This window comes from Melospiza melodia, chromosome 1 (genome assembly GCF_035770615.1).
Source record: "Melospiza melodia melodia isolate bMelMel2 chromosome 1, bMelMel2.pri, whole genome shotgun sequence".
NCBI classification, from domain to species: domain Eukaryota; kingdom Metazoa; phylum Chordata; class Aves; order Passeriformes; family Passerellidae; genus Melospiza; species Melospiza melodia.
In genome coordinates, this window is record NC_086194.1 from 131,740,795 (window position 1) to 131,768,058 (window position 27,264).

The 27,264-nt window shown below is 46.2% G+C and overlaps 3 protein-coding genes across 6 annotated transcripts in view; 1 reads left to right on the forward strand and 2 right to left on the reverse strand.

The window, feature by feature from the left end:
• The window catches only part of SPIDR (scaffold protein involved in DNA repair), a 194,427-nt gene extending 183,432 nt beyond the window's left edge, over positions 1-10,995 (forward strand). For 2 of the 3 annotated variants that reach the window (XM_063168463.1, XM_063168472.1), the window contains exons 16-20: positions 146-298; positions 5,707-5,800; positions 7,491-7,605; positions 8,088-8,141; positions 10,490-10,995. In XM_063168463.1, the coding sequence (XP_063024533.1) occupies positions 146-298; positions 5,707-5,800; positions 7,491-7,605; positions 8,088-8,141; positions 10,490-10,627 (554 nt within the window). In that variant the 3' untranslated portion in view covers positions 10,628-10,995. Of the gene's footprint in view, positions 1-145; positions 299-5,706; positions 5,801-7,490; positions 7,606-8,087; positions 8,142-10,489 lie in introns of those variants that run through there. The other variant, XR_010029464.1, reaches the window with a different exon arrangement.
• Positions 10,996-12,867: 1,872 nt separating this feature from the next.
• Positions 12,868-14,066, reverse strand: CEBPD (CCAAT enhancer binding protein delta). The gene has a single exon (XM_063177823.1). It carries the CDS (start codon positions 14,020-14,022, stop codon positions 12,979-12,981), a length of 1,044 nt encoding a protein of 347 aa, XP_063033893.1. The 5' UTR covers positions 14,023-14,066; the 3' UTR covers positions 12,868-12,978.
• An 8,410-nt stretch (positions 14,067-22,476) lies between these two features.
• PRKDC (protein kinase, DNA-activated, catalytic subunit) overlaps positions 22,477-27,264 on the reverse strand; it is an 83,080-nt gene continuing 78,292 nt past the window's right edge. Inside the window, exons 82-86 of one of the 2 annotated variants that reach the window (XM_063168500.1) lie at positions 25,509-25,580; positions 25,189-25,390; positions 24,590-24,778; positions 23,870-24,009; positions 22,477-22,843 (exon numbers count right to left, since the gene is read on the reverse strand). In XM_063168500.1, the coding sequence (XP_063024570.1) occupies positions 22,639-22,843; positions 23,870-24,009; positions 24,590-24,778; positions 25,189-25,390; positions 25,509-25,580 (808 nt within the window). In that variant the 3' untranslated portion in view covers positions 22,477-22,638. Of the gene's footprint in view, positions 22,844-23,869; positions 24,010-24,589; positions 24,779-25,188; positions 25,427-25,508; positions 25,581-27,264 lie in introns of both variants that reach the window. The other variant, XM_063168490.1, reaches the window with a different exon arrangement.

The window sequence follows — 27,264 nt, forward strand, 5'->3', positions numbered from 1 at the left end:
AAATATTTTGTCATTGAGAAAACCTGATGGAGTCTATTCATCTGTTTGGTAGCTGGCAGAGGTTGTTGTCTTTATTGGCCGTGACAATTAACGTGGTCACCTTTTTCCTTGTTACTGTACTGAGCTGAAATGTCTTTTTTGGCAGGTAGGATTATTTGTGTTGAACGTACTGTTCTCCTGTTACAAAAGCCTCTTTTGTGCTCGGCTGCCGGTGCTGACCTCAGTGAGCTGACTGGCCCTGTCAGACTCGATGAGCTGGATTCTACAACCCAGGCCAGCTCCATTTGTGCTCTCAGAGGTTTGTATGGCCTTGCTGAAATGAATGCTGTTAATTATTTGTGCTCACTGTAATCTTTTGTGTCTTTATATTGATTTCTTGCACAAACATCGTGGAGGGATAAAAAAAGCATGGCATTGCTGTGGGTCATTAGAATATTTAAGATTTTATGCTTCATTGTGGGCTCTGTTTGCCTTTTGCTGGCCAAGTTCTGCTCCCACTCACTCATATCCCAGAATAAATGTTTAATGTACAATCTGTTTCATTATATTCCTTCCTTCACTGTCTTCTTTCTGGAGCCTTCTGTTCACACCAGCCTTGTTGATGTTGGCAACAATGAATTATACCAATATTTTTTAGGCAGATGGGTAAGACATGTTACCCAGATCTTGAATGGTAGGGGTTAGTGACTGATTTCCCTGGAGCTTTGCTGCAGTAGGACAATTTATTGTTTTACCATAGTAATTTAGCATAATGTGGCCAGTATTTGCTCACCAGCCACTTTGGATCATAGCTTTGTCTGAGATTTGGTTTGACCATATCTTGGTCTTACCACTAACCATGCAGAAACATATATTACTACAGATTTTCTAGTGTTTCCAAATCATGCAGAAACTTTCTCTACTGTGTATTTTATAAAGCTTTGTCCAGACAGCTTCTTAAACCTCCCAGCTGTGCAGTGCCTATGAGAAAAAGTCCTTAAAAGCCCAACAAGTCTTCAAGGCTATTTCCTTCCTTAATTTAACTTGTATTATTCCAGTAGCCCTTGTAGAAAATACCTTCAAGTATTCACCAGAGCATTTGAAATTAACTTTAAAATTACAACAAATAATGGTTTTCAAATTAATTCTTCAGTTATAGTAAAATAGACTGAGAAGGCAGTTTGGAACCAAGCAAAGCCTTTACTAAACATACCTGCTGCTATGGTAGAGCCACAGCTTAGCAATGCTTCTGTGATTAATTACTGAGCACCTTGTAGTGACAAGTGTTGAACAGTGCATAATGAAAACCAAGCACAACCAGAGGCACTTCACTCAAAGCCATGGTTGTTATGTATATCTTGCATTGATGCAGCTACTTGAAAGATATTTCTGTCTCTGAGTGTGAAATGCTTTTTGCCTTTTTTTCCACCTCTCCAGTAGTTAAGAACTGTCACTTCTCTGCTGTTAATTTTGTGATTATGAGAAGTGCCTGTTTTCCTTTTTCTTGTTGGCAGTGTTCATAGGAGGATAAAGGAAACATCTCTCTGTCCTTTCTTTTACCAGCAGAGCAAAGAAAGAACACCTTTGTGATCTGTTGTGTAAACAAGTGCTTACTTTACACAAATGGAGATGTCATGCTTTGCCTGTCCTGTATTACAGATAGAAGAATGACAAAAGGAGAAATTAATCCTACAACCTTGTCTTGTTTAATCTGGAATTTGTGCAGGATAGCTGTTATCAGTAGGTCCCCACACCTGAATACCAACATAGAATATAAAATATCTTCTTTATACTTATGCTCCAGCAATATATAGATGAAAACTCTCACTTTTGTGTGTACTGAAGTATTTTAATAGCATTCAAGAGATTCAACATTCACTGTTTTGGGTTTCAGTTAGTTAGTCCCTACATCTTTCTGCTGAACTAATGAAACTAATAGCATTGACCCTACTTTGTTGGTGGAGAATATACTTTTGGTGGAACAATGCATGGAGGGAGATGTATCATCTCTAAAATTCAGTCACTGTCTCTTATCTCTTAAGTCAGAGAGTTGTTAGTCTGGCTTTCAATGAGAAACAGTTCTTGTCTCATTCATTCTTTTTCTTTGCTCATCCTCTCATTTCTTTTGGTTACCTATGTGTGCTGCACACTGGCATCCTCCCACCTAGCAAAGAGGCTGAAAAGGCTTTGTCTACCCCTTCCTGAAGGAGTGTGCCTTCCTGCTCCTTTGGAAGGAGCATCTGAAGTTCTGCCAGTCCAACCTCCTGCTTAAAGCTGGGCCCTGACCAACCTGGTACAGCTCTGGACTGGATGTTCGTCAGAGGTTCCTTCCCCATCAAAACAGAAAATGTTCCAGTCCAAGCAGATGCAATGAGTTTGTCAGAAATTCTTGTTTCAGGGAGGTCCAGTCATACCAGCTCTGGGATAATGGACTGTGTTGCTCTTCAACAGATCAGTAAAAATCTGTGGTTGCCTTTCTAATGAAAACTTTATTCTTCATTGCAAGATGAATCTGTGGTTTTCACCTGTGATCTTAGGGTTAATAGTTTATTTCTTATCACTATGCATTACAAGGTAATTTGTAACTTCTTTTTGCTGTATAGTAGCAGTCAGGATGACTTAAATGTTGGCAATTCTTACGGCACAGAACTGTTTTGCCTCTTAATCATGCTTTGAGTAAATTCTACTTAGTCTATACCACATGTGATATGTGGGAATATTATTTGATTAATGCTATTTGCCTAGTATGTGACTCACCAACAGTGATTGAATTTTGACCTTGGATATTTTCATATTTAAGCCCTTACTCAGGTGTGTGGGGTTTTTTCAGTTTTCCGCTTAATAGTGGGACTAAAATGGGGTCAGTCAGTTTACCTATGTTTCCTTTTTTGATTGAATTTTTGCTTTTCCTGTCACTAATCAGGATAACTGATTGGGGGAAGGAAATCAAAAGCAACACCTCCATGTTCTAATTGTTTCAACCAAAGTGTTCCTTTGCATCCCACATGGCAGACCTTTTCCAGACATTGTCCCTTGGACAGTCTCATCCAAGAGATTGACAATGTCACTCTCTTCTTAATGGTGCCAACCACAACCCTTAAAAATAGACTAGAGATAAAAATCGAATTTTGGCCATGTGCATTTTCATTTGAAAGAAGGATCTCGGGAAAATATCCAAAAGGTTTGTGTGTGTCAAGCAAAATCTAGCATCTTGAAAAAGATGTGCAGTAGTTCAGCATCCTAAACTTGAGAAATCGCTTTATAGAGTGCACAAGACTGTCACTAGATTAGTACACCTGTTGCTGCTTTGAGTTGGTCTGACTTCAGTGATGTCTGCTGGTTTTCTCAAGGGAACTCTACATTATCATCAAAATAATCTTCTCCACTAGACATAATCTCATCACTATGATCCTGATTGATTTTCTTCAAATGTACTTGCACTGGCATCTTGCAGTTGGAATATGGCACACAACTGGGAGAAAGTGAAAAGGCTTAGAGAGAAGGGGGATCTGTTTTGGTCTTAAATTTTTTCAATGAAGAAGGAAACATACTCAGCAAGCTAATTGGTAGCTTTTTGGCGAACAAGAATGATAAAATGATAGAATCATTTAGGTTGAAAGGGATCTTTAAGATCATCCAGTCAAACCATTAACCAAAATCAACACCAGCACTGCCAAGTCCATCACTAAACCACGTCCCCAAGTGCGACATCTGCATGTCGTATAAATACCTCCAGGGCTGGGGACTCCACCACTTTTCTGGCAGCTGTTCAAATGCTTGACCACCCTTTCAGTGAAGAAAGTCTTCCTAATATCCAATGTAAACCTCTCTTGGCATAACGTTAGGCCATTTCCTCTCATGCTGTCACTTGTATCCTGAGAGAAGAGGTCAACCCCTGCCTGGTTACAAACTCTTTCCAGGCAGCTGTAGAGAACAAGAAGGTTCCCCCCGAGCCTCCTTTTCTCCAGGCTGAAGAACTCCATCTCCTCCTCCTCTTCAGCTCCACTGCCCTTCTCTGGGCCACTCCAGCACCTCAGTGTCTTTCTTGGAGTGAGGGGCCCAGAACTGGACTTGAGGTGCAGCCTCAGCAGTGCAGCAATGATCCCTTCCTTAGTCCTGTTGGACCACACTATTGCTGATCCAGACCAGGATGCCCCTGGCCTTCCTGGCCACCTGGGCACACACCAGCTCATGTCCAGCTGGCTGTTGACCACCATCCCCAGCTCCTTTTCCTCTGCCACTCTTCCCCCAGCCTGTGGCACTGCCTGGGGTTGTTGTGACCCAGGCACAGGATCTGGCATTTGGCCTTGTGGAACCTCACACCATTGGCCTCAGCCCATTGATCCAGCCTGTCCAGATCCCCACGCAGAGCCTCCCTGCCCTCCAGCAGATCAACACTCCCACCCAACTTGCTGTCATCTGCAAACGCACTCAGGGTAGACTTGATCCAGATTATTGATTAGAATATTAAACAGGACTGGCCCCAGTACTGAGCCTTAGGGAGCACCACTGGTGACCAGCCAGTCAAGTGGATCCAGTCATGTTAAATCCACCAAGTGGCTTTAACTCCATTCAGCATTCACATCATTCAAAGAGAAACATACCCATGGAAACTCCCACTTTATGATGAACACTGGAGAATCAAAATTATTCCTCTAAGAGTCCATGTGGCTAAATAGAATATCTTATTCTGTCAGAGAAATGCCTGATGTTTTGTTGGACACTTAGAAATTGGGTCATAAATGTTGTATTTGGGAAGCAACTTTTCAGATCTTCAGACTCACTGTCCTTTGAATTCCCAAAGAAAATTACAGTTTTGTTGTTTAGGTGTAGCTCCCTCCTTGTCCCAGGAGAACCAGAAAAGCAAGGGATTAACACCCTGTCTTACAGTCCAGACACTGTAAATGCTCCATAGTCTCCAAGGCTTTCTTCTATTGAATGTGGTATAGAACTGTGAGATTGTTGTTCAACAGAGGCTGGATTTTTAAGTCTGTAGTTCTGTTGTACTAGTGAGCTTTTATTTCAGTGCAATTTCATTCTTACAGGTGAATATTTTTCTCTATAAATAATGCTCATAATTTCAGCATATTGTTACCATAAAATATAATACACTCTTTATTGGCTTCTCATAAAATTCTGAATATATTTTTTCTTGCCAAAACTAGCGAGGCCCTTTTTATTAGTCCAAAGTGTCTTTGGCATTCCCTTCTTACGCACACACTTAAGACTGTGAGCCAGATCTAATCTCTGTTAAATCTGTGTAAATGAAGAATAACTCCATTGTTAGTGGAATTTAATCTGCATTGTTGTTTTCAGAAGGGATTGGGGCTTCTTATTGGTTTGTATTTTCTAAATACCAATATCAAGCTATTCGATCTGATTATTTTTGTAGCTGTTTATTGCCAAGAAAACATCAGAGGGCCAGAAAGAAAGCAATCAAGCAAAAGCAAATCAGAAAAGCAGTAAAATCCAAACCAAAAGAACCAAGCCTGTTTGGAGAGTTAATTGTCAATTATCTACTTTCTGATATTTTTAGGACGTAACACTCTGCTGTACTTTCATCCCTTGTTGGAGGGACAAAGGAGAAAGGGAGTGAGACTGTTGCTGATTCTTGCTCTGACAAGTCTGAAGCTGTGGGTCAGAAAGGTTCAAACCTGCTGTGAAGCCAAGAGTGGCTGTGTTTGCTGCCTTAACGTTGGCATTTTGTAAGAATTCCGTGTTCTGCAGGTACCGTTGTTGGAGTTAATGAGAGCACTGCTTTCTCCTGGCCTACATGCAACAGATGTGGCAATGGAAAGTTGGAAGTGTGTCCCCAGGACAGGTGAGAGTCAGCATGCTCCAGAGCACTCCAGGTGTTTTGTAGATGTAGCCATAACAGCAATGGGTGATGCAATGATTCCTGCAGGCACAGGCTGCACTTTGCTCCTTCCTAGAGCTAAGACATAGTATTTTTATTGCTGATGAACTGATAAAACCTGCAAGGTTACATTAATATATGGAGAAAGATACAAGTAGATATGAAATAGTTTGATTTTGCAGTTATTACTTGGTTTTTAAACCAATTTTGCTTATAAAGGTTTCATAGCCCACTGCATTGTAATACTGCTTTTAATAAATATGCCCATAAACCACAGGTCTGATTTTAAGTTCCTTTAGAAGCAGGTACATGTGTTTGTGTGTCTTGCCTTGTTAATCTGTGTATCCTCAATTCACCTCATTTTTATACTGGACTGTGATCTCTGCTACAATTTATCTAAATATTAAAGAGTTGCTTTTCAGACCTATTAAATTAGTCACCTTTCTAAAAAAGATGTTGAATAATTCTGGCAGTATGCTTGTCCTGAATGTGAGGACTGATCCTACAGGACCTGTTGCCACCTGAAATGCTGAACTTGTGTCACACTGACTGACATAATTTTGGAAAGCCTCCCCTGCAGCTGCCTAGCCAGCTTGTGCTTGCAGTGTGTGAGATTCCTGGTGGAATAAAAGCCCAGGGGATAATAACAGACAGAATGTGGAAGGGAGCGATGGAGGGAGAGGAAAGAGAGGAAGGAGAGGAAGGGGAAGGAAGGAAGGAAGGAAGGAAGGAAGGAAGGAAGGAAGGAAGGAAGGAAGGAAGGAAGGAAGGAAGGAAGGAAGGAAGGAAGGAAGGAAGGAAGGAAGGAAGGAAGGAAGGAAGGAAGGAAGGAAGGAAGGAAGGAAGGAAGGAAGGAAGGAAGGAAGGAAGGAAGGAAGGAAGGAAGGAAGGAAGGAAGGAAGGAAGGAAGGAAGGTCTACTGAAAAATCTGAAAAATCTTATAAAAATTGTAAGAAGTTGTGTTGTTCTTATTGAAATAGATATTTTCCTAAATATGAGAAGATTTGCCATTTATGCTTTGTTGTACCAAAAAAGGCTGAAAATCAAAACCAGGTGTCCTCTGTTATACTGTCATGTTAAAAATAAGGATGTGTCTGTGTTCACATGGTAGTGTAGTCTAATTAAAAAAGTATCTCACCTGTGAAGGACACTTTTGCTTCATTTGGAGAACAAATGAAGTATCAATATTTGTTTAAGAAGTGCTTCCAACAAGTGCTTATAGCTGAGCTTAACTCTGTGCATGACTTAAGAGTGCACTGAAAACATTGAACGTTTGCTGAACGAGGGCCTAAGTCAATAATTCACTTCAGCCAAATCTATACTACAGATTTTCTTTTGCCATAACTTTTAGGAGGTTATGAGATTAATATTTGCTTAGGCGGGGTGACTATAAATAGCAACCTCTCTTCATGCTGCCACAAATTATAAAAGGAAGATCCTTTTGCCAGAAGAGTTTAGGTCCTCCAGGAGAGTTACTGCCAACAGAAGAGTTCTATTTTCTATTATCAATTGAATCTCTACCAGGCTTTGCTACTAAAATCTACCAGCAAAGTATTTTAGGGAATACACTAATTAGGGTTCTATTTCTTTTTATTTATGACTGATAGCTTGTTTGTTTCTCTATGTTTTTCCATCATTATTTTGTGTGTTTCAGAGAGTTGCTATATTGCAACCAGTGCTCTGAAGTTGTCACAACACCAGTTCTGAAAATGCAGCTGGAAGTCTTCTTGAGCTGTCCATCCCGATCTCAAAGTACAGTAAAAGTGAAGGTATGGCTTGAAATAAGGGCTGGTGTGTCAGGTGCAGTGCGACCAGATGTGCAGACACATAGGTATCCTAAGCCACACTTCTATGAACAGCTCTGTCAGAAGACAAATTTAAATACGTAAGACTATCCCATAATTTAATCAATACTAAAATTTGTGTTTCATTGGGCAGTTCCCAGGTCTTGCTCAAATACTGCAGTCATTGAGTTCACCCTGAGGTTTGCAAATGGCTCTATGGCCCAGATGAAGGGATTTGTTAGGCTGGGCCTTTGGAAACCTCGGTCTACACAGTCTAAAAGGAATGTGTATTTTAGACTTCCATTCTGAACATCTTTGTGTCACCTCTCCTCTGCTTTCTTGGCCAGAGAAATGAAACTGTTTGATATTAAAATGATAGATCTTTGTTCTATGTGACTGCAAACAGAATGTTTTTGCACACTTAAGATTTTTGCCATGAACAAAACTTGTGAATTTTCTCATTCCAGCTGTTGCAAAAGACAATCTCCTCTCTCCTGATGTCCTCTGCCAGTGAGGATGGGGTAGGTATAATGAATGCTGACCAAAGGAAGTTAAACTACAGAACTTAATGCAAAGGCAGAGTACCAATGTCAGGTATGGCAGGTCAGCCATGACTTGGGGTGGCAGGGTCTTGAAAATCTCCAGTGGTGGAGATTCTGACTTTCCAGGCAGTTCACTCCAGAACTGCACTAGGAGTGGTAGGAGATTTCACTACAAGTGAAATGATTTTTTTCCCCGTGTCCAGGCTGTGACTTGAGTGGGCTGTGCCCACTTTGGCAGTCCCACCTTCCAGCTGCTGATGCCCTGCCGTCTCATCAGACTCACACCCTCCTTTTCAGAAGGGGATGCAGCAGATGGGCTGTGTGGCTTCAGCTCAGCTGTGGATCTGCAGAGCAGCTTGCAAACAGCACTCACAGCTGCCACTGGCAGTGCTGGGCTTGACTCCATTCTCTGGCTGAGGATCCAAAGACAGCAAAGATACCCCCCAAGCATCCCACCTTTTGGGTCTGGTCTTCCAAATCCTGTAAACCACAGCCACTTTGTACCAGCACAACACTGAGAGTACTGGCTGGTGGAAATAGGAGAAGAATTTGCAAAATGCATGCAAGATATTACTTGATAATTGTATGAATGAAGCACACATGAGCCACGGAGATCCATGGGCTAAAGTACAGTTTATGTAATCACCAAGTATTTACTCCTTTAATCTGAGCTATCAGAAGAACCCTGACACTTGGCACAGTGACCCAGATTTACCGTGGGTGAGGGAGGCACCCAGGTAGGTGCCTGGCTGGCATTGGCTGCTGGATGCTCTGCAGCCTTCACAAAGTCATTAAGTCCAATTAGGATTCCAAGATTTTCCCTCTCCCTTGCACGTGAACGGGAGCAAAGGTCGGTTTGTTGTCTTGTTTAATCATCCCAGTTAAATATCTTCAGTTAGGTGATAGGCACTGGGGTCAGTTTGCTTTCCCTGTCTTACAAGTTTTCCAGCATTTTCCTATTACATGCTCCATGCTTTCAGTGGGATTTGTGGGTAATATTTAAAGTGGAAAGTTATTCTGAAATAATAAATTACTTTTCTTATACTGGTGGTGGGTGTATATTTCATTTAAACAAAGAGATACAAGAGATTTCCAAAATGTATTTGCTCCTTTAATAGAGTTAAGTCTTGCTGAGTTTTACAGGATGTGCCTGGTTTGGTTACAGACTGGCAAAACATAGTTCTTTTTTGAGTTATTAGAATTCAAACAACCTCTTTTTCATGTTTAAGTGTACATTCAGCCAGTATTTAAAAGTCTGGCAACTCAGATTTGTTTTCTTCCCCAGCTGAAACACAGGGATAAAGATTAGTCAAAAGAAATACCACTTGAGGTGGCATTTTTTTGCCAGTGCTGCTAAAGTTTCTAAGGGTGCAGCTTTGTAATCAGTTCTTTTGGCAGGGAGGTTGGTTTTAGCTGTCACTGACCCTGGCTACCTGTTCTTCTCCTTGTGGCAGCTCTTGTCCTGCACCAGGAGAGTTGTTTGTGCAGCTGCACTGCAAACTGGACTGCAGAACCGGTCTGGGGGAAAAATAATCCAGGAAAAAAAAATAAAAAAGGATTGTTTATACCTTGAACCAGGCAACACCATGGGTATCACATACCTGTGCAGAAGCACAGTGCAGATAAAGGAGAGGCACAGTTGTTGTAGGCAAGGCATGTTAGGGTCAGAAATGGATGTGAACCTGAGATGATACCCTCTCAAGTGAAATATCAGCTGTGAGTGTTACCAGTTCTTGCGTTAACGTGCTGCTGCTCTTGGTGCAGCCATGCCAGCCTTGCATCCCTCTCCTCCACGCAGGGCACAGCTCCTGGGTGAAATTGGTTGGATCATTAAACACGAGGGACTGTGTTGGTGCTGCTGGTGGTAATGCATGAACAGCAAAAAGTTAAAAGGGGGGAGAGGAAGGAGAGTAAGAAGGGTTCAAAATGTTCTTTTTTTCCTTTAGTGGGTAAGTTAGCTCAGCTAATCAATATATGTAGACATTGCCAGCAGGCATGAAGTCCTGCAGGTCTCAGAAAGGAAGGTTAAGGGAGCATGTGTAGGTTATGCTTAGCAAAACTGAGTTCAAAGTCACAGTAACTTTTTTCTTTTTGAAACAGCTCATTTTTAAAGCCTGGTAGGGCAGCAACTGAGACAGGAGTGTGATCTAATTACTGAAAATCTAATATATTCATTCTTTCCATTAGTTCTAATGCACTTTCCGAGTCCTTTAAAAAAATTGTCTGTTGGAAGAGGATCCTGCATGCTGCATCTTCCCAGCTGAATGCTGCCTAGAACAGAACGTCCAGCACTGTTTGTTTTACTCACCATGCTTTTATTCCTGCAGACTTACGAGGTGCAGAGCGTGCTGGGAAAGGAGGTGGGGTTATTGAGCTGCTACGTCCTCTCCATAACCAGCCACCCCAACTGTGTTGTGCTGGAGGAAATTGTTCTTCTGGAAGCTGCAGCAGCAAGACAGAGTTGAACTCTAGTCAGCTATTATGGTATCTGTGGACTTTGTAATGTGATTATCTGTTAACTAGTGCCACAGATAATGTATAATGCGAGGGTGATAAGCATTAAGGTAGTTTATTAAAACTGTGATTTATAAAGCACATTGTGCTAACACTGGAAAAAAAAACCTATATATCGTTCAACTTTCTGAACTCTTTATTTTCTGATCAGTGCAGAATCTAAGAATACAGTTCTTTGTCGTGTTTGCTGTTATGTGATGTAAAACATCTTTTTCTGTAAGTTTTGAATGGTTGTGGTTTATTTTTAATAATACTGTATTTATTATGTGTCACTGGAAAAAAATTTACTGATATTTTTGAAATAAATACCTTGCTATGGCATTTGGTTTAAGCTGAGTTTTATCAGTGTATCCCAGACCTGCTGCAGAACGCTGCGTGGTTTGTTAATTCTGAGTTAACACTTTGCAATAGTTGTTATAAAGACAGAGATTTGAACACATATGAAGTTAATGTTTTACAACTAATTGGTCTCTCAGCAGAGAAGTTGTGTGTTATCTGTAGCTTCCCACAAAGCAGGTGTTTCACTGCAGCTTCTTTTATGGGCAAGCAGCAAACTGCATTGTAGGCCACACACCCAGGCTGGGGAGGCTACAGATCAGATAAATGCCAGAATCTCCCTCCGTGTGCATTGCAAGAATTAATATAAGAATTAGACACTGTGTGATTTTTTTACTCACTCTTTCACAGTGTTTAAAAGCCCCTTGCAGCTTAGAGGAGGTTTTAGTGCAGGTCTCATGTGTGATTAACCAGCAGAGAAGGAGCAGCAAACTTGCCACACTGGTAATTTCTGCGGCTTAGGCCAATAGTGAAAAGGACGTCACAATTACTAAAGGAATGACCCAGCTTTTGAATTCCCCTTTTTTCACCACCTCCTCCAAGCATTTCAGCCTCTTACCTGCCTCCCTGTAAGGAAAAAGGAGATGGCAGCCCATTCCTGTGTAGAGGTCTGTATGTGAGACTGGGACTGCCCCTTCAAAACCATTTAAGACCTGAATCTGAGAAAACTGGAGGTGCTTGTTGTGCCAGGCCATTTTCCTGCCAGTGCCCCCGAGATGCTATAGATGCTCTAACACTGCACTACTGAAATTCAGACAAGTTGCCCGACCTTCTGTGATCTGTTCACTCTCTCAGTGATGAGCAGCAGCGTTGCCTTGCCGCTCTGTCACTAGCAGGGATCAGGGAAAGTCTTTGTGACCACTGGCTCCGTGATGAGCAGCAGTTGCCCACTCTCACTTTCACTAGCCAGGATCAGTGAAAGTGCCCAGCTCCTGCTGAAGCCTGAGGGTGCACGGACATCTCTGAGACTCACTGCAGAGGTGAGCTCTGGTCCCTGCTATGGAACATGGTAGTGTAGGTGCAACTCTGCATTATCTAGAATGGAAACCCCTCGGAAGTTTTTTTTTAACGGGAATTTTAACTAGTGGTATTCTTTTAATGATGTTCTTCTAGTCCTATGCACTTTTTTTTTTTTTAAGATGTAGAGTACGGTATTTCTGGCAGAGTCCTGCTCACAGAGCAGTCTCCCTTGACGTGCAGCTGCCCGGTGCCCCCAGCGCACGGCAAGCCCTGACTCAGCACTCGGGCTCAGCGATGCGCTCCGGGGGGAGCCGGCCCCGCAGGCACCGCGCCGAGCGAGGAGGGGTCTCACGGCTGTTCCCACCCTTGCATCGCTCTCTGGATGCTTTGGGAAGTAACGCAGCGCCCCTCGCTTGCCCTCAGCTCCCCTCTCGGCCCCTGGGACCCCCTCTCCGTGTTCCCGCCCGCGTTCAGCCCCCTCCCGGCCAGCACAGCTTTCCCCGCCGCCAGCCCCTTGTGTCACGACACAGAGCAAACGAGAGCAGGGTGGATTTAAAATGCTTTTCTTTATTCTTAGAAATGCTGTAAAAATTGATATAAAAGGTTGAGCATGCTCAGTCTTTTTTTTTTTCCATCCTACTGTCTAAAATACATGGGATTTTGAATCACTTTAACAGATGTACCATAGCTGCATCGGTATGAGTAAAATGTAGAAAAGACGAAAACTACCATTACAAAAATAATTTAAGGGGAGAGAAGAAAAAAAATAATATATTTAGCTTTTTTTCCCTTTTTCGCAAGTTTCGTGGTGAAAGACCCAGGCATCGCTCGCTCCACGTCGCTGCCGCATCCCGAGCGCGGCCGCGGGCCGGCAGGTCCCGCCGCGGCTCCGCGCCTCCTGCCGCGCCCGGGCGGCCCGGCACGGCACGGCACGGCCCGGCCCGGCCCTCTGAGGTATTTATCCACCGTCTCCCGGAGTCCGTCTCTCCGTCCCGCTCCCCCCCGGTTACCGGCAGTCGGTGCCCGAGCCGGGCTGCAGGAAAGAAGCGCTGGGCAGCTGCTTGAAGAAGTGCCGGAGGCTGGTCAAGTCCCGGGTGAGCTGCTCGATCTTCTTGTGCAGCTTCTCGTTCTCAGCGGAAAGCTCCAGCAGCTTCTGCTGCATCTCCTGGTTGCGCCGCTTCGCCTTGTCGCGGCTCTTGCGCACGGCGATGTTGTTGCGCTCCCGGCGCTGCCGGTACTCGGGGCTAAACCTGTCCACGCACTTCTTGCCGCCGCGCTCCTTGCCCCCGCCGGCGGCAGCGGCAGCAATGGGCTGCGGGACGCCCTGCGCCGGCCCGGGCACGGCGGCGGCTCCGGGGCCCGGCGAGCGGGTGCTGCAGCTGGACGGGGAGCTGCTGCCCGGCGGCTCGGGGGACGTGGGCGGCGTGGGCTGCCCGCTCAGGTTCATGATGGTCTGCGCGCAGGTGGCGATCTGCGAGGGCAGCAGCGAGGAGGAGAGGTCGCTGTCGCTCCAGTCCGGCTCCTGCTTCAGAGCGCCGCGGGAGGAGAAGGAGGAGGAGGAAGAGGAGGAGGAGGAGGAGGAGGAGGCGGTGCGGGGCTCGGAGCCCAGCAGGGTGGTCATGGCAGGGCCGAGGTCCTTGGCGGGGTCGCGGCCGGCGCCGCCGCCCGGTGGCAAGTACTCGCCGTACTCCCCGCCCCGCTCGGGCTTGTGGTTGCTGTTGAAGAGGTCGGCGAAGAGCTCGTCGTTGCAGAGCTCCAGGTTGGGCACGGCGGACATGGAGTCAATGTAGGAGCTGAAGTCGATGGCGCTCTCGTCCTCGTACATGGCCGGGGCGGCGGCGCTCAGCTCCGCCAGGTTGGTGCCGCTGCCGCCCAGGCCGCCGCCCGCCTCCTCGCCGCTCATCCCGCAGCCGCCGCGGGCGCCCGGCTTGCAGGCGGGACCCGGCCCGCCGCCGCTGCCCACCTTGGCGTCGTAGAAGTTGGCGGGCTCCAGGCACCAGCTCTTATAGCATGCCGGGGAGTCCAGGCTGTAGAGAGCGGCGGCGCTCATGGGCGAGCGGGACGCGGCGCCGCACGGCCGCGGCGCGGGGGCTCCGGGGCGCGGGCACCAAACGCGGCTCCTCCGCCACGGGCGCAGCTCCAGCCTCTGGCACGGGCAGGTGGGAGCGGGGCTGCTCCTGCTGCTGCTGCTGCCGCTGCCGGCTCTGCTCACACCGCTGCCGCTGCTGCTCGGTGGCACCGGCGCTGCCGCTGCTGCCCCGCCGCCGCCTCCCCGAGGGGGCCGATCCGGGCTCGGGTCACGCCGTGAGCGGCGGTAGGAGGCGGGGATGGGACAAGGCGTCTCAGGACCTGGGAGTGAAACGCCCGCTCGGTCCCTTCTTATACGGCGCGGGCCCCGCCTCCTGCCCCAATGACGGGGAGCGATGTTCCCGGCACCCCCGGGGACCCGGGGGCGGGAGCGGGTGGGGTGCGCGGCCGCGGAGGCCGGGCTGCCGCCGCAGCGAGCTGCCACCTCCCGGCCGAGGGTGGCCGCGGTCCGAGCTGCCCCCGCCACGGGCACGGGACGGTGCGGGCGCCTCTCGGGCGCCTGCCGCCCTCCCCGCACCGTCCCGTCCCGTCCGGGGGAGCGCTGCCCCGACGCCGGTGCCGGCACCCCGTTCCCCCGGCTGAGCGTCGGTTTTCCCTTTCCCCGCGGGCCGGCGGAAAAGCTGCCTGAAAAAGCCGATTTTACCGCAGCAGCACCGCGCTGCATCCCCCACGCGCTTCCCGGCGGCACCGGGACGGAGCGATACCGGAGGATGCTGCCGGCCCCACGCGTGTCCGTGCGCATCACCCGAGCGCCCTCCCGAGGCTCAGCTCCCTCCGCTGGAGCGCGGGCAGCTTCCCCCGAGCAGGATGCAAATCCCCGCTCCGGGGAGAGGAGGGACACTCGGGCTTCTTCTGGCGGGACCCTCTGGTGGGACAGGGGTCTCTGAGGCGTCTTTAGCTGCCTCACGCTGTGTGCATGAAGTTATGCCTCTTAAAACCTTACATGAAGTTATTGTGCGTGTTGCTGTCCCCTGCCCCCCCCCTTGCATCCTACAAACTACTACTATTAAATTGGCAAGTACCAGAAAACTGAAAATACTTGCAGCTAAAAGATAAGTTTTCTAGTTACATAATAGTTTCTAAAACCCTGGTTCTACCCCCAGTGCTAATAATAACTGAATTGTTAAAGAAACACGCAACAAAACGCCCTTAAATTTACTTTTTAAAAAAAATTTAAAATTATTATTTATTTATTTAACTTCCAGAAGACCCTTCTATATTTAAGACAGGACTGTCCCAGGCGCCGTGTCCAGCCCAGCGCCCAGCTGACGCTGCTGGCACGGAGCTGTGCCCGGCGGCCGCGGTGCCGCTGGCCCCGAGGTGGCTCGGGGACCGCCCGTGGGGACGCGCCGGTCATGCCGGGCCCGCTGCCCCTCTCCGGGCACGGCTCCATCGCCGCCACCGCAGCTGTTGCAGGACCGCAGCTGTTTATCACAGGGGTGTGTATTTTAGCATAAGTAGCTGGGAACAGGACTGGTACATGCTCTCCCTTTGGATGTAAACTCCACGTGGGAAGGCTTGTGGGATCAGGGTGAGGGTGCAGTGCCTGGCAGGTGGGGTTTTACATCTGGCAGCTAAGGTTTCGCTTGCAGAGGCTTTGCTTTTAACTCTAGTGCTGCCAGATGTATTGTGTTTAAATGAACTTCTTCTCCTTTTTCATCAGAGGTTAGTGATCACACAACCTCCATCTACACCAGCATTAACCACTGAATTTAACAGTGACACAAGAAATGGTTGTTTTTGCTTTTTCCACATTGTCAAAGAAATAATTTTACATATTATTTTACAAACCATTTTACAGGTTATTTTTTGCCTTCTATATACCCCAGACCTTCCCTGGGGTCTGTTCATGATGCACAACTCTGCACCAGCCGTCCCTGGCCTGGCTATCCAGCAGGGAACGTGGTGCTCTGGGACCCTTTTACTCTGTATGAAATGCAGAGGAGTGCATTTGTGAGACATGGGAAGGTAGTTAGAAAGGAGATGCAGTCTGATATCTGCTGTCTCTCCCCTTGCTCTGCTGGAATGGGTGAGATCTCACCCACTGTAGTCATAAAACAATGATTTGTCCTGGAAAGCTCACCTTTAACTGTTTGTATGCAGAGCTTCTCACGCTTCCAGCTCAGCACAGCCCTTACCCCAAAGGTCAGGCAGCGCTGGCATGCCACTGTGCCAGCCTGAACAGGCCTATTTAATGCCCATCATGTGTTCCTCCAAAAAAGACACCGAATTCCCAGCCAGGTCACCCGACCCCCGCTGGGCACCTTGCCTCCTGGCAATGCCATCCTCAAAATCCCTCAACAGGAGGCCCAGAACTGCTGTGTAAACCTCAGTATGAGCCATCTGTGTCACACCTAAGCCCCACCACAGAGGGTGCAGCATTGCCTGCAGGGTCTTCAGGACCTGGAGGTGTGTTCAGAGCCGGTGGTTGGACCTGTCAATGCCTGTCCCACAAAACCAAGCAGCAGCAGGAGCCACCCCCTGGAGGATGAGCTGGTTGTTTGTTGCTGGGCCTGGGATGTGTGATTTCAGGAGGATGTTTGAGGGGGTTCTCCCACTGCCATGCAGGATGTGCCGCAGCACCTGCAGTGGAGCATCCAGGAGCATGTGAGCAAGTGATACCTGGCACTTAGCAAAGCAGAGCACTGGAGGCAGGCATTTGTCTGGCATCTCAGCAGCTGAATCTGTTCCCATCTGCAGATGTAATTTCATGGGCAGAGAAGTACAGACAAGCCCTTGATTTCCCTCATCGGTCCTGCTGAGTGCCTGACCCACCGAGTCACGGCTTGTCTCTGGGATCCAGTCATTTTAAACAGCAGTAAGAAGCAGGTGATCTTCTGAATTTCAGAATAAATTCTTTAAAGCTTGCTTAAGGTTCATGCTCCAAAGCAAGGAAAGTATTTAAACCTGGCAAGAAAGGGCAAGAAACCTTTCTCTAAGAAGGAAAAAAAGGACAAAACTTTAACTTACTCTGGACTGCTGACTGTGAATCTGAGAAACCAGGACCCTGACCCCTTCAGGGCTAGCAGTTAAATCACACTGTTTTCTGACTGGATTTTCCTCATAAATAGATGACAGGACACTCAGGGAAGGTGAGGAAACAGGGTAATGCCTCAGCATGCTCCCCTCCAGCAACCCAGCCAGGCATGCAGGACTTTTTGGGACAGTGGGACTAAGAGCGTGGCAAGGCTGTGCCTGGGAAGCCTAAGCCCCTTTTGAATTTATGGACTTGAGAGAGCGCCTGCAGGACCTCAGGTCCTGGGGGGTTCATGGGTGAAGACCAAGCTGACAAGGGGGAGAAAGATGGAGGACTGGTTTGCTGGGTTTCTGCTCCCTGCAGGCAGCAGCAGGAGTGCATGCATCCTTTCACTCTTCAGCTGGAAGTCAGCAATAGCACATGGGGGCTGACAAGGGAATGGGACACGTTAATGAGGAGGTGCAAGTTGTCTGGGGAGAGTCAAAAACCTGCCTGCACACCCCTAGGGAGGAGCAGTGCCTGCCTGAGGTTGGTGCTGGCTCTTGTCAGCCAGCACGGTGACTGCTGGACAGCCACCTCTGCCAGGGCTCGTGCCTCTGCCTTGTCCTCAAACACTGTCACAGTGCTGTGCTTGTCACTTGTGCTGTACTTGTACATCATTGCACTGATCCTGATCCTGCCTGTGGCCTCCCTGCTCTTAGCAGCTGAAGAACCTGATGGTAACTGAAAGGATTTTTCCTTTTAGCTCCTTTAGTTGAAGCTCCGTGTTTTGTCTCGCTGCAGGCTTTTAAACCCCAGCGGTGTCAGCCCAGACTGGGTTTGTCCAGCTGCACCTGTGGCTGCTGAGCTGCTGAATAAGGTCATCCACATACCCAGGCTCCCAAAAGGCCAAGTGCTACTGCAGTAAGATGCCTCAGAACCTGTGCTCCTTGTTTGCTCACACTCCCTGGTGGATACTCAGAACTTTTTCCTGACACAGGTTTTGCATGGATTTCCATTCACGTGATCAAATTGACAGCTACATCTTCTGTGTAATCAAATGAAATCTTGTGTGCTGTAATTTACTGTGAGTGTAATAATGGACAAGTAGAATCAATGTTGCCCTCTCCTATCCCATCAAAAAGATGAAGAAAAACCCCACTCTGTAAATAATGTGGAAACTGTAACCAAAACTTTCCCAGTCCCTTATGGCCGCTCCTTCATGTTTGCAGAATGGTTGGGGTTGGAAGGGATCGCATAGCTCCAATCCTCCTGCCATGGGCTGGGACAACTTCCACTAGATCAGGTTGCTCAGAGCCCCATCCAACCTGGCCTTGAGCACTTCCAGGGGTGGAACATCCATGCCTTTTCTGTTCCTGTGTCTCATCACTTTCACAGGGAAGAAATTCCTCCCAATATCTAATATAAACCTAACTACTTTCAGTTTAAAACCATTGTTCCTTGCCCTGTTACTACAGACCTTGATAGAAATTCCCTCTCAGTCTTTCCTGCAAGCTCCCTTTAGGCACTGAAAGGCCACAATAGGGTCTCCCCAGAACCTTCTTTTCCCCAGGCTTACAAACCTCTCAGCCTGCCTTCACTGGAGAGGTTCTTCAGCTGCCTAATCATCTCTGTGGCCCAAAAAACTTCCCAACGTTTTTTGCAACAAGAGAATACCCCTCTAAACACCTTATTCTGGACACATCTTCATTTGACAGAAGATGTGGCTCTTTGGTAGTTTTGCTACAAGGCCAGTGACACCACTTGGTGCTGTGGATGTCTGCCAGGGTGTGAGCTCTCTGCCTTGGTGCCATTTCTTACAGGCAGCAGAACTTAGAAATGAAATTTTTAAAGCCCATGTAATTTCCAGATGAGGCACAGTATTAATAAGTGACTCAGCAGACCCTCAGCCTCAGGGGGAAAGATATTTTAAAGCAGAGGTAATAAATCCTTATCCTTGATTTTGAAAAACAAGAGTTTTGGTGAGAAGTGTCTCTGTATATAGATGCTTACTTTTGGAAGCAGATGGCCAAACCCTAAGTGTGAGACCAGAAGAGCTGTAGGAAATTCCTTATTCCATGACTGAATATGAGCCCCATTTATTCTTTTGTGGAAAACTCTTACCCTCCTTCCTGTGCCCAAATGTGTGCTGGTGCTGTATCACCTCTCAGCCACAGAGACCTCAAGATAACATTTAAACTGGGGGGCAGTGGTGGGGTCTAAGGGGGAAAATCCCAGGCACAAGAACAGCATGCAGAAACCTCTCTACCAGCTGGGAAAGGGGACAGTAGGTGACAGTTCCAGAGTTTTCCTCTGGATTCAGCAGTACTGTTATTCTTAGCTAGAGGGAAATTATAAGATTGGCAGGGATGGTAAGGATTAGCTTAAACATGACATCATTCTATACTCTAAGAAAAACCTAGTGAGAATATATGCTAATGTTTTACATAACTTTTTAGATACAACAAATGGGTTTCCAGATATAGTGCCCATCCATCTGGTTATTCAATCTGAGAAGGAAATACTCTGCCGTGCTTGTGAATAGTTCCCAAGTTTTGTTTTGCATCATGAGACCTGATGCACTCTCTAACTCTGATCTTCACATCATCTTAACTCTCTTCTGGGAGCCAAATAAACCTGCCTGTAAAGCACTGAGCCCAGCAATGTGAGGGTTGCATTGTGCACTTTTCTTGCTGCTTCACAGGCTGGCTGCAGCCTTTCCACTTAGCTGCCGCTGCATCTTGCTGAGAGCAGCCAGGCCTGGTGACAGCAGCTGCCATTCACTTGTGTTGGAGGTTATTTCCAGGACCATTCAGCTGCATGGTGAAAGCTCCCTAAAGAAAGTTAGGGAAACTCCACTTGCTGTGCACAGGATGTGTCTCTGTGTTGAAGGCCCAGCAGCCTCGTGCTTTGTGCCTCAGCTGACACATGAGCTTGACAAACACATGACTAATAAGGGCTGACGTGGCTGAGGCTTCCCACTATGGAGCTTATTCTAGGGCCAAAATGGAGCTTTTAACTATTTAAATTGTCATGAGTACGTTCTAAGCCCGTGTCACTTTTGCCTGTCTCAGGTTTTCACCCCCAGCCTGAGGCTGTTTGCCATGGACTCAGGGAGCCCTGGGTGGTGACCCCAGCCCACTCCCCCAGAAGGGCCAGGCTGCACTCGAGCCCCCCTTCCCAAAGGCCAGGGAGGGAGCCTGCTGTGCACAAACATCTGCTGCTGCTGAGGCTATCAGAAGCACTAGGAGAAGAGCCTCGTTAAAGTATAAACCTAGACTTTGTCCTCTGCAGTGCAGGTCAAAGTACTCAGTAACTATCTGAGGTATGTGCCAGAAGTGCCATTAAACACCTCGTACACCCAGCCACTTAATTTCCAAATGTCCCCTGCCTTTTCATGTTGCCTTTTTTATTGTGCTTTAAACTTTCTCATATTTGTAGAGTGACAGCATGAAAGCCAGGGCACCTCACCTGACCAAGTTTTAGTCATGAGATTGCAGTCCTAATTGTTAGCAGAGATCAAAAGAACAAAGCACCATGACATCTTACTGAAGTGTATATAAGAACAGACTGTATCAAAGTCTTTTATAAAGAATAAAACCCCACCTTACTGTCCACTAATTATCATCTCTATAAATGGGTAAATGTGGAAGCTTTTTGTGATTAAGTGCCCTAAATTCACTTTAAATGAGGTATACAGCTGAAAGTTTATTTATATTTTTCAATGTTTCCTATACAAAAATACATCCAAACAATATTTTTTACTAATAAAGGGATAAAAATGTTTTCAATTTCTTGATTTATGATACTATTGACACAAACCATTGAGTATGTGTATTAAGAAGAAAGGTAACAAATAATAATTGTTGCTGGAAAGTCTTTGAAACAGAAAAGCTCCCTCCCCATTCTTTAGGCCTCAGCAATCTTCCTCATTGTGAGTTTTTCATGGAGTTGTATTTAGGAAGCAGATTTCTCTACTTTCCAGCTGACACATTCATTGGAGAGTGGTGCCAGCAGCAGACATGGCCCTCAGTGAGACCAGAACTGCCCCAGTGCCACAGAGGCAGGAGAGAAACCTTGTAGATAGTGAAAGGGCAAAGACTCATTTTTATTACACCCTTTATGATAATTATTAAAAGCCTCAATTAAATCTATATCCTGCAGTAAATCTGGGTAATGAGCAACAGTAGTGCTTGAGAGAGTTCTCTTTCTCCCTCACTGCCTATGCTGCAGCTTTAAGCTCAGCTGGGAGCTAAGCCCCACAGAGCTTCTCCTCAATCCCCACAGAGAGAACTGGAAAGGGAGAAAACTCAGGGGCTGGGATCAAGACAGGGAATAAGCTAAAGCAAAAGCTGTGCACAAAAGCAAAGCAAAACAAGGAATTCATTCACCACTTCCCACAGGCAGGCTGGTGGTCAGCCCTCCCTGGGAAAGCTGGGACGATGGTGACTTGGGAAGACAAACACCATCACTCTGAACATCTCCCCCTCTTTCTCCTTCTTCCCCCAGCTCTGCATGCTGAGCATGACACCCTCTGGTATGTGATAGCCCTTGGGTGAGTTGGAGCCAGCTATCCTGGCTGTGCTCCCCTGGGCTCCTCATGGGGTGAGAGGCAGAAGCAGCCTTGCCTCTGTGCAAGCCCTGCTCAGCAGTAATGAAACATCCCTGTGTTATCCACAGTCTCCAGCACAAATCCAAACCACAGCCCCACTCCAGCTACTCTGCAGAAAATGAGCTCAATCCCACCCAAAGGCAGCACACCTGAGAAGTGGCTGCTGGAGACAGAGAGTCACATCTGGCACAAGCTCCACAGTTTGGCATAAGCAAATTCCAAAGTGCAGCAGACATTGCTGTGCTGTGCTGTGCTGTGCTGTGCTTATGGCAAGCAGCTTACCGTGCTCAGCTCTGTCGGCAGTGACTACTTCTGGCTTGGGCCAAACAATAATTTGGAAATAACACAGTGTGAGCAGTGCAGACTTCCAAAGGACAAAGATAACAGGGTATAACCTCTAATTGCCAAAAACAGTCTCATCATTACTATCTCGTTATCCAGTAATGCAAAAGCTGTTCAGATACTTTAAGTGTTATCTAAAGCTAAGAGCCATTTTCTGTTTAATTTCACCATGTGGCCCGCTGATACTACTGATATGAAAATATTCAAGTTTTAACTACAAATAATATGTGGCTGAGAATGGTTTCAGTTGATTGTCATCAAGGTCTCTGCAAAAGGAAAGCACAGACTCACTACATCACTGCACTGGCGCCCACAAGTTTGCGTGGTATGAATTTGTGCTTTCCGCTGAAGGATCTCAGTTCTTTTCAAATAAATCTTTAAGCTCTATAGCCTCCCCAGTTCTTTCCAGATTGATTTTAATACAAAGACAATAAAGCTGCTTTGTAACGGAACCACACGCAAGAAAAATAATTAAAAAAAAAAAGAAACAAAAATCACTCTTTGAATACAGCTTTAATACAAAAACTTTATTTTCTCTATTAGTCAAGCTAACTGATAATAAAAATAGTTAGGAGCTTTTTCCTTTTTGGCCTTAAAATTCTGATCTGGTTGCAGCTGTGTTTTAGGGTACAAGTCCCTTGGCAGACAGGGTTGTAGATGGCAATTCCTCACATCCAGGGTTCCCATCCTTCCCAGACTCTGCCAAGAATATTGGGGTCTGTTGCTTGATCGATGAGGCATCTCACTTGGGTCTCCTCTGAAAGTCCATCCTCTGGCTCTTTGGCTCTGATATCATGATTAGAGTTACCACGAGCCACAGCTGCAAAATCATTATAAGCAGGCGACCTCTCATGGCCCAGGCGCAGCTCATCGCTGAAATTGAGAACACAAAAATAAGCTCTTACTAAAAGAAACAAGCAAAAAACCTGAGATGGATTTTAAAATACAAAACAGCACTTGAAAAATAAAGCTTGAATTGAGATCAAGATGTGGAGGCTGCTCAAGAGCTGTACAAGGCTTGGCCAGTGAAGACTGGTGGTTTCAGGGGTCCTTTACAAATAGTGGGTATTTACCATAATAGGCCAGTCTTGTCAAGGGTCTCCAGCTGGAAGACAGATGCAGCAGTTCACATCCAAGCTGTTGATCTCTTTACCTGCTCTCCTGATTTGTGCCTGTAACAAGTATTTTGCTGCCTCTTCCAGTTCAGCCTTGACCGCAAAAGGAACTCCTCCCAAGTCCTGCACTTTTCAATATTTGTATGGTTTTAAAACAGGCTGGCTTTCTTTGCTTTTCTGTCTTTCCCCTGATTAATCCAAAATGACTTTTTAAGAGAGGATGGAAGGGATTAATTGTACTTTTAACTGAACTTAAAAGACATTCTGGCTTGAGCCAGACTTGACTAGACTGACATAAATAACCTGAGAATGCCACCAGATTTGAATTTGATGTTTCTGGTAAGCAGCTTTCCTCCATGCCTCCCCTACAGCTGGTACAGGTTCCATTTCAAGCAATCCTCCATCAGAAGTATGTATTAATTTAAATATTATCCCTACCCTGAAAGCAGTGGAGACAAACATAAAGAACAGAGGGACTGAGGAGTATGAGATTAAGCAGTCTGACAGGGAGGGGAGGCATGTGTTGCCAGGAGCAGTAAAACTGCTCAGAAGGCCTGAGCTGGAGCAAGAAAACTTGCAGGGAGATATCTGGTGTTTTGGCTGGCAGGGTGATTCAGTGAGCTTGTATGTGGACCAAAATGATTCTGACAGAAGGTTTGCTGAAATTTTGCCCTGTCTCTTCTTTTTTCCCAGCCCCCCTTCTATCCAAAGGGTGCAAAATCTGACTCAGGAGCCTTCCAAAGCTCTTAGTGAAGCAGTTTAAAGTAAAAGGAGAGCATCTTACCAAGTGATTACTGCTGGATTGGCACCTGTAAGCTTTCTTCTGACATAGTTAACTTTTTGTAAAGGGTACCAGTTTACTTCAGATGTGTTTATTTCCTTAATCCACGTGCCTCCTTCTTTCAGCTGTCTTTGTTCAAAGTTCTAGGGAGAAAATATATTTGTCCTATTTATCATAAATCACACACTTGAAAAATGCTTTTAAGCTGCAGATCATAGCAAGTCAAGCCAGTATCTTAACTGCAGATGCAATGGAGGACAAAGCAGTGAGGTAATATCTAACTTGCCTGTGACTTTTTTACAACTGAAGCTGCTGAAGTGCAACTAGTTGCAGATTTTTTTCTCTGTAACTATTGGTTTGATACATACAGTGCTGTTATGCAAATTTAAGAGGTTGAATGCAGAAAGTTGAAAATATTTATGCTGGTGCCATAAGTGACATAACGTGATCAAGAGTTACCCATGTCTTTAGGATTATCATGAAAGATAAAGAACAGTACACTGATAACACAGACATATGCTACTGTTTTTTGTGCATCTGTACAGAATTCCGTCATTTTGAATACTTTTAAGTTCAGTTTTTCTTAGAACTTAATAAAACAAAGAAAGATAAAAGAAGTAGTGAGAGTGAGCCTCAAGGAATACTTCCTTTTTCATTAGTTTTATTCTTATCACAGCTTAAGAATTTCCCCATGAAGAAAAATGAAAGAGGACAAAACCCCACCTTCCAGTCCAAAGAAGGCTCTTTTACAAACACATCCATGGTGCTGATGAGGAGGTCTGGATCTGAACGGTAAGCCCTCAGGGCATGCACCATCACGCTGTAAATGAGTCCCCACTCTTTCACCGGCATCATCAGATTAACGAACTGGCGCGTCAGGCGAAAGGGCATCAACTCCGGCACACTCAAAAACTGGCCAAGGGGAAGGACAGTCAAAAGAAAACAAGAAGTAAGATGCCTTGGAACTGAAGGATTAGATGGGAATATTTTTTTATTTTTAAGCTTTGAAACCCTTTTTGTCACTTCACTGAAAATAACATGCAAAAGTAAAACTGAACCAAGTTGTGACATCAAAGCTCTAGTCATGAGTATTCAGTGACAGTGGCTGAACCATGTAAAACCCCACCATATTGACTCTGTGGAGTTCTGTAACTCACTGCTTGCCTGAGAATATCTGGACTCAGATATTTTATTAAATTGACTAGAAATTACTTGCAAAGATTATTTTGCACCAGAACAATGGCAACGGAAGAGCATCAAATTTAGTCCTGAGAACACACGTGTAATTGTACATAATAAATGCAAAAGCTGAAAACAAATACCTGTGTGGCTGCACCAAAAGCATATCCAAAGTCTATTCCCACCATGCCTCCTGTCTCCTTGTTAATCATGAAGTTGGACAGATGCCGGTCTCCAATCCCGAGTATCCAGTGGCTGATGCACATCAGTGCGTGCGAGCTGGCAAAGTGGGAGCGCAGGGCCAGGAAGGCCTCGGGAGATGTGCTCATCTTCACAAAGGCTCTCCTTAACAAAACAGAACTCATCTTCACAAAGGCTCTCCTTAACAAAGCAGAACTTGCTCGTTGAATGCAGACAAACACCAACATTCGTTTCACAGTGCCCAGCCACCAGCAGCACTTACCTCAGCAGGTCTTCTGGAACGCTGCTCTCCCTGCTTTTGAAGGAAGTGACTGCTTCTGTACGGCTGGCATTCCTGCAAAGTAGTGGAGAAGTAAAGGTGGCTGCTGAGTAACAGCCCGCTGGATGTTGGAAGTCAAGATGGGCAGAGTCCAACAGCATGAAGTTTAAGAAGTCTAAATGTCGAGTTCTACATTTTGGCCACAAAAATCCCCTACAAGGTTACAAGCTGGGGACAGTGTGGCTGGACAGTGTTCAGGTGGAAAGGGACCTGGAGGTGCTGGTCAACAGCCAGAACATGAGCCAGCAGTGTGCCTTGGTGGCCAAGAAGGCCAAGGGCCTCCTGGCCTGCATCAGGAACAGTGTGGCCAGCAGGAGCAGGGAGGTCATTCTGCCCCTGTACTTGGCACTGGTGAGGCCACACCTTGAGTGCTGTGTCCAATGCTGGGCCCTCAGTTTGGGAAGGACTTTGAGATGCTTGAGCATGTCCAGAGGAGGGCAACGAGGCTGGTGAGGGGCTTGGAACACAAGCCCTGTGAGGACTGTTTGAAGGAACTGGGGCTGTTTTGACTGGAGAAGAGGAGGCTTAGAGGTGTCCTTACTGCCCTCTACAACTTCCTGAAGGGAGGCTGTACACAGGTGGGGGTCAGTCTCTTCCACCAGGTGGCAACTGACAGAACCAGTGGACACAGTCTCAAGCTACATCAGGGAAGGTGTAAGTTGGATATTAGGAAGAAATTTTTCACCAAAAGAATAATAAAGCACTGGAATGCTCTGCCTGGGGAGGTGGTAGAATCACCATCTCTGGGTGTGTTTAAAAAAAGACTGGACATGGCACTTGGTGCTATAGTCTGGCTGAGGTGTTCGGGCATATGTTGGACTCGATGATCTTAGAGGTCTCTTCCAACCTCATTATTCTGTGGTTCTGTGATACGCTCATGACCACAGCAGCATGTGATGCTTACTCCAGTAAAAAGTACAGCAAGCCACAAAGGGCTCATACCCCCAATTTTATCTGATATTACAAGTACCCCATCCTCCCTCTTTCTCCCAGCAGTTTTTTCCAAGACTGATATTTCTAAACACAAAAAGTATGTGGTTTTGTGTATTTTCCTCCAAATTAAGTTTATAGGTTTAAGTTTTAATAAAGAATACAATCATGTTCTTTCTGGCTGGACAGCCTCTTCAAAGCAGAGGAATTAAGGTCCCAGTTACATCTCTCAGCAGCAGGCTGAGGCTGTACTGACACTAGAGAGTAGTGCAGCAGAGGGGAAGCAACAGAACTAAAGAACTGGTGCTGAGGGACCATGTAGATTTGGGGAAGGAGGCTTTGTCCTAGCCCATATCCAGTTCTGAATGCTTGTGAGAGCTGACATGTGCTGGGTGCTTTCCTTCCAGTCTACTTCCTTCTGAAAGGAGCAGAATTGAGAAATAGAGGACAGCCCTTAGGTGCAGCAGACTGGAGATGAGTGGGGGTGATTGGGAATTACTTCAAAAGCACATTCTAGATCTGAATACAAATATTAATTCAGTTAAACAAGTCAAAGTTTTCCTTTAAAAAGCAAGACACTTGGTTAAGCAGGTTATGAACTTATAAGAAATGCTCTGGACACTTCACTTTACCCCCACAGAGCTAGATCTAGGTAGGTGTGGAAATTCCTCTGAGAGGATGCTCAAGTCGGAACCTAAACCACCAAATATTCTTAAATTCTCAGAGAATCATGGTGATTTTCTCTGTCCAACTCCAGCAGATGCTTGGA

Excerpts from the sequence above, each read along its gene's own strand:
- CEBPD (XM_063177823.1), bottom strand. The coding sequence starts at position 14,022 with ATGAGCGCCGCCGCTCTCTACAGCCTGGACTCCCCGGCATGCTATAAG.